The following is a 5,367-nucleotide window of genomic DNA, read 5'->3' as shown; positions in this document are numbered from 1 at the left end:
CGATAGCTACGCATATCATAGTTAGCAAGCCAAATCACATGCAACAAATGGCCCTGGGATTTGCATCATATTATACAAATTTTCCGTGGGACATTGCGAAACAACTAAATATATGATATTCACTCAAGTTTATCTAAAAACAGAAATAGCCATAAAGAGTTCAGTCCAAACTTCAAAATGGTGTGGTTTTTGATAAATCTGAGTCGTATAAAAATAAAAAATCTGACTAAGTGTCCTTTTAGGCTAAAGAATTGATACAAAAATCAATGATTTGGAAATATGAATTGAGTTTTCACTGTCTCATACCAGAGTGAGACAATGCACACTCTAGGCTTTGTCAAGATGTACTATCAGTCTCCGTTCTGTTCTTTTTCTTTATTTGAGAAATTTGTTCAGCATTCTCAGATTCACTTCTACTCCTCTTGCTGGTGGATTCAGTTAGATCGAGCCCTTGATTGATTTGCTGCGTCCCCTTAGATCCATATTCTTTGTCTTGATAGGTATCCCCTGTCTCCCTCTTTAAATGCTCTTGTTGTGCAGAAAAAGGATCCTGCTCAGGATGGTTATGAGGCTGTGTGGCGGGCACTGAATGTGCATCATTTATCACTGACATAAGCTGTTTGGAATCATCATTTGCATCAACTTCACCATGGAATAATGAATTATCTGACATGAGATTCCAATGGAACAGTGGCAGGATCAGCAACAAATAGCATTTTGAGAGCAAAAGAAATGTAAGGATGTAAGTATAGCCAAGGACAATGCAAATAGTCAGTTTTCTATCCACACCAACTCAAAATATTGGGGGTCGATTTCCTTAATCGCTTTCAATGCAGCATTGTTTTCAGCCTCCTTGTGATTGTTTGAAAGGTCTCCAGTATAGGGTTTCTCATTAACTTTCACAGTTACTGTAAAACTATAACTCGGACTAGACATTCCCTTTCTTGAAGCAAGTACTGCAAGGATATTTTTAGGCTGTCTGTTGTCCTGTTTGGTTGCCTGCAAATAAGTTGTCTGCAAATAAAATGAAGGGAAGTTTATAACATACTCCACCATATTCAATTAAAATCATTAAAATTGCTAACAAACTCAACACAGAAAAAGAAATGTAAAATAGAAAGCAAGACCAGCATTTGAAAAGATTTTAAGCATTTGGGTAAAAAGTGAAACTTACTTTGAAGTCAGGAAGCAACCCTCGCTTTAATAAGTCTTCGACCGCTGCCTTAGCTGCAGCATTATGTGCTTCCTTCTTCTTGATGCAACCAGGAGGGGATTCATACGTGTTCCCATTGATTGTTACAGTGCACTTGAATTTCTGATCATGGACTGAGCCCTGAATTTCTTCTTTATAGTCAGGCAATGGATAAGAGTTCTTCAGTGCAAATTCTTGTAATATGCTCTTGAACATCTGGGCAGGCGGCAAGAACTGGAATGAGACAAGAGAAACCCAGAAACAAGAGCTCGCCTGCAAGACAAATTTCTGTGTAGATAGCCCTGTTGGTTTCCGGACGTCCCCTTATACAGCTCATTCCATTGCTACAATAAATTGTGTCGTTTCACTGGTTTTTCGCCAAGTGTAACGTATCTTTGCAACGCCTCCGGTTAGGGTTTTTGAGAGGGAAAGTGGAAAAACCTGTCCCCGCACAAGGAGAATTCGCATGGATGGAAGAATGCCAAGCATCCATTCGAGTACTTAGGGTTTTACCTTTAATAGAATCAGCGCATCACCAAGTGAATTGAATATTAATGCAGAGATTCGGAGGCTGGAGCTATGGCTCGTCAAAACCTTTCACAGCATGCCTTTGTTTGATAATTGTTCATTTCAGACTCTCATTGCTTGCCTTCGAAGTGTTGCATCGGTCTCCATGACTGGGTATCTCGATTCCAAGAAATGGATATTCCAAATTGTTGGGTTAGAAGTACAAATTAGGCTGGCTAATTGCATTTCAAGGAAAGCGGCAAGTAGAGTAAAATAATATATCCGAAACTTCAGTATTCGGTCTCTCCTTCGACTTCATAGAACCTTCACAACGCACAACCAAAGTGGCTACTTGTAGAAAATTTATGACCAACAACCTTTTTATATTTATTAAATAGTTATTAATAATGTTTAACTGCTTAAGATTTAGAGGTATCGGATAGGAGTGAAACCCTGTTAAGAGGTTTGTCCCTACTACTTGTTTGACCATTAACTTATGATCAGTTTTCCCACCTATGAAAAAAGAGAGAGATGTAGGAGAGATATGCTCTTATAAAATCATATTTAAAAATAATAAAAAAATATTTTTATTAAAAAAATAAAAAAATCAATTTCAATCATAAATTAAAAATTTCAATTTCCATTTTAATTTTACATCAATTTTATATAAAAAGATTTCCATTTTAATTTTATATCAATTTTATATAAAAAGATAAAAGTATTATTTACAACAAAAATATGTTAATACTAAAAATTTATTTGAGTGGATCATAAATAAAATATTTCAATTAATATTCATATCAAATAACATAATTCTATATAGACTTATAAAGGAAAATAAAGTAATTATATTTTCACTTTGCATTCACGGAGATGTGTAATTTATTCCATTTAAAATATGGAGATTGTATAAAACATTTAAAAAGTATTAATGACAAAAAAAGGTTTAATGTGGATTATAAATTAAATATTTCAAAATGCATGTTGAATAGGAGATTTTAACATAAAAATATAAAAAGAGGGGGAAAGAGTGAGAAAGTTCTTGTTCCATTAATAGATGCTTTCTAATTCAAAATATAAGGGAGAATAAGTAATTCCTTCAATATTTAATATGGAGTTGACATGTAACATTTTAAAAATATTAATAATAAAAACAATTCAACTTGTGGAATCATAAATAAATAAATAAGATATTTCAATGGCAAATATATATATATATATATATATATATATATATATATAATCCAAAAGAGATATTAAAAAAACTCATCTTTTGATGAAGACACAAAAAGGAAAACAATCCCTAACAGCTCGATCATACCTAGAATTTATGGATCTCCAAAAATCCATAAAGAAGGTATTCCATTGAGACGAATAGTGAACACCGTTAGTTCTCCAACGTACCTTCTTGCCAAATACCTTGCAAAGAAGATTTGACCTCTGTCAGGAAACTCCTCCTCTTATGTTAAGGACTCAACCTCTTTCACTCAATGGATAAAGAACATTGAAATTATTGACGAAGACATTCTCATAAGTTTTGATATTGTGTCTTTTTACACCAAGATACCGGTTGACAAAGCCATTGAAGTAGTGAGATCCTTGAATGATAATGAGACGGTGGACCTTATAAGTTTATGCCTCAAATCAACATACTTCATCTACATAGGGAGAATCTTTGAACAAACCCACAGAGTAGCTATGGTCTCGCCATTATCTCTAGTTATAGCCAACATCTACATGGAACATTTTGAAACAAAAGCTCTCAACTCTTTCCCTCTGACTCCATACGAATGGAAAAGATATGTTGATGACATTTTTGTGAAATGGAGGCATGGGAGAGATAAACTAGAGAAATTTCTCTCGCACATTAATAACCTTTCAAAACACATAAATTTCACAATTGAAATTGAAAAAGACAACCAATTAGCATTCTTAGATGTCCTCCTCTCAAAGAAGAATGGAAAGATAGGATTTCAGGTATATAGAAAGAAAACACATACAAATTGATACCTCCACGCTAACTCACATCACCATCCGAAAAAAAAAATGGTGTCATTAAAAACCTTGCAACCAGAATATCTAACCCAGAACATATGAACCATGAATTGATCCATCTGTGCAATGCCTTAAACAAAAAATTAGCGTAGCATTCACACCCCCAAACTCCACAAAAAAATTAGTGGACTCTGTAAAAGATTCAGTCAATCCCAAACTTCATAAAGGAGTATACATGATATGATGTTCACGTGGCAAAAAATACAGGTGAATCAGGGAGGTCCTTACTCACCAGATTAAAAGAACATGTGGTTGATATATGCAGAAAGAGAACTTCCAAATCAGCTCTTGCAGAACATGCTTACTCTTCATCTCACCATATTTGCATAGAAAACACTAAACTAATCCATAAATAAGAAAATGATCTAAAATGAAAAATAAAAGAAGCTTTAGAGATTGAAAAAAGAAGCAACACTTTGAATAGGGACGAGGGCCTAATAATAAGCAACACTTGGAAGCTAATATTAGAAAAAGAGAATTACTATAACAAGTTAAATGGAGGTTATTAATCATTAAACAAGCCGACATGAAGACAACTTGTTGATCTTAACTATTTATACTCTCTCATATTCATTACCATCTTCTCATCCAGGATTGTATTCACCCTGATGATGGACTCACTTAGGTAGTCTGAAACGTCGGTTTCATAAACATCAACAGGCTCTTCCATACATTTCAAAATAGCTCCCACTTATAGTTGATTCGATATATACAAGTGAAAATAAAAAAATAGCTATATTTAAAACATTTATTAATGTGTTGCTCAAAACCACCATAGATGTATCATAACTCTAAATCTACTTAGATACCGAGTGCAAACGTTTGTGTGCATCTTGAAAGTTTGATCCCTCAAAAAAGGTTTTGCATCTTAATAGATTTGATCCATCTCAACACTTACATCTTAAAAAACTTGATCCCTCTTGGTGCTTAATAGATCCAAAGTTAAGATGGATATGTGCTAGTTGCAACCATAATAAGATTATAATAGCTAAGCTTAAATATGGAATATATCAATTTTATGGAATTAAGTTTGTATTTAGAATACTTACAACCCTCCATGATGTGGTTTAACTATATCATAATAGTGTGTCATGTATTTGAGTGTTGGGTCTCTTTGTCATGATATGGGAATGTCCCATGTGTTCAAGTATTGGGCTTTTAATATATTGATTACTTGTAATCCATTGTATAAGACTAGATACATATAAACATGTAGTGCCTAATAACATTATGTATTGCAAATTTTGATTATTGTATTACAATATATTACATAATAGGTAATGTGTATGTTTGTAACAACCTCGGGTTAAAGTTTCATGTAATAAAAGATAATAAAGGAAAAATAAGGCCAAGGTCATGTGACAAGTATTCCAAGTTGAATGTTGGACAAACATCATAGTGGGCATCACTTGTTGTTTATTAATGGCTATGGAAATTGGCAAAGGCAAAGAGGCAATAATTGGCATTTAATTATGAGAAATAAATGAAACTAGGAGAAAAGAAATGAGAAGAGACGCAAATATGCATGCAAGGGAAATTAGAGGAAAAATGAAGAAAATGAAGAAAAAGGGAGATCAATGATAAAAGGGCATCAAAGAAATAGTCCACATATT

General features: G+C 33.5%; 1 protein-coding gene across 1 annotated transcript; it reads right to left on the bottom strand.

Annotated features, from left to right (window-relative positions):
• Positions 1 to 574: 574 nt before the first annotated feature.
• LOC149254233 (double-stranded RNA-binding protein 5-like) lies at positions 575 to 2,033 on the bottom strand. The gene is made up of 2 exons (XM_089457007.1): positions 1,175 to 2,033; positions 575 to 1,014 (listed from the first exon to the last, which is right to left on the bottom strand). Exons 1-2 carry the CDS (start codon positions 1,406 to 1,408, stop codon positions 772 to 774), a joined length of 477 nt encoding a protein of 158 aa, XP_089313133.1. The 5' UTR covers positions 1,409 to 2,033; the 3' UTR covers positions 575 to 771.
• Positions 2,034 to 5,367: the final 3,334 nt, after the last annotated feature.

The sequence above is a fragment of the Pinus tabuliformis genome, chromosome 7 (genome assembly GCF_031772625.1).
Source record: "Pinus tabuliformis cultivar Carrire ecotype Pingquan chromosome 7, CPIR1, whole genome shotgun sequence".
Classification (NCBI taxonomy): domain Eukaryota; kingdom Viridiplantae; phylum Streptophyta; class Pinopsida; order Pinales; family Pinaceae; genus Pinus; species Pinus tabuliformis.
Note: the sequence above shows the minus strand (reverse complement) of the source record. Positions and strands in the feature narration are given on the sequence as shown.

What these genes read in the sequence shown, in the direction of transcription:
- LOC149254233 (XM_089457007.1), bottom strand. Translation starts at nt 1,408, where the DNA reads ATGTTCAAGAGCATATTACAAGAATTTGCACTGAAGAACTCTTATCCA. An exon ending in GGTTGCTTCCTGACTTCAAA is followed by an intron (nt 1,015 to 1,174) that starts GTAAGTTTCACT and finishes TTTTATTTGCAG; the next exon opens with ACAACTTATTTGCAGGCAAC.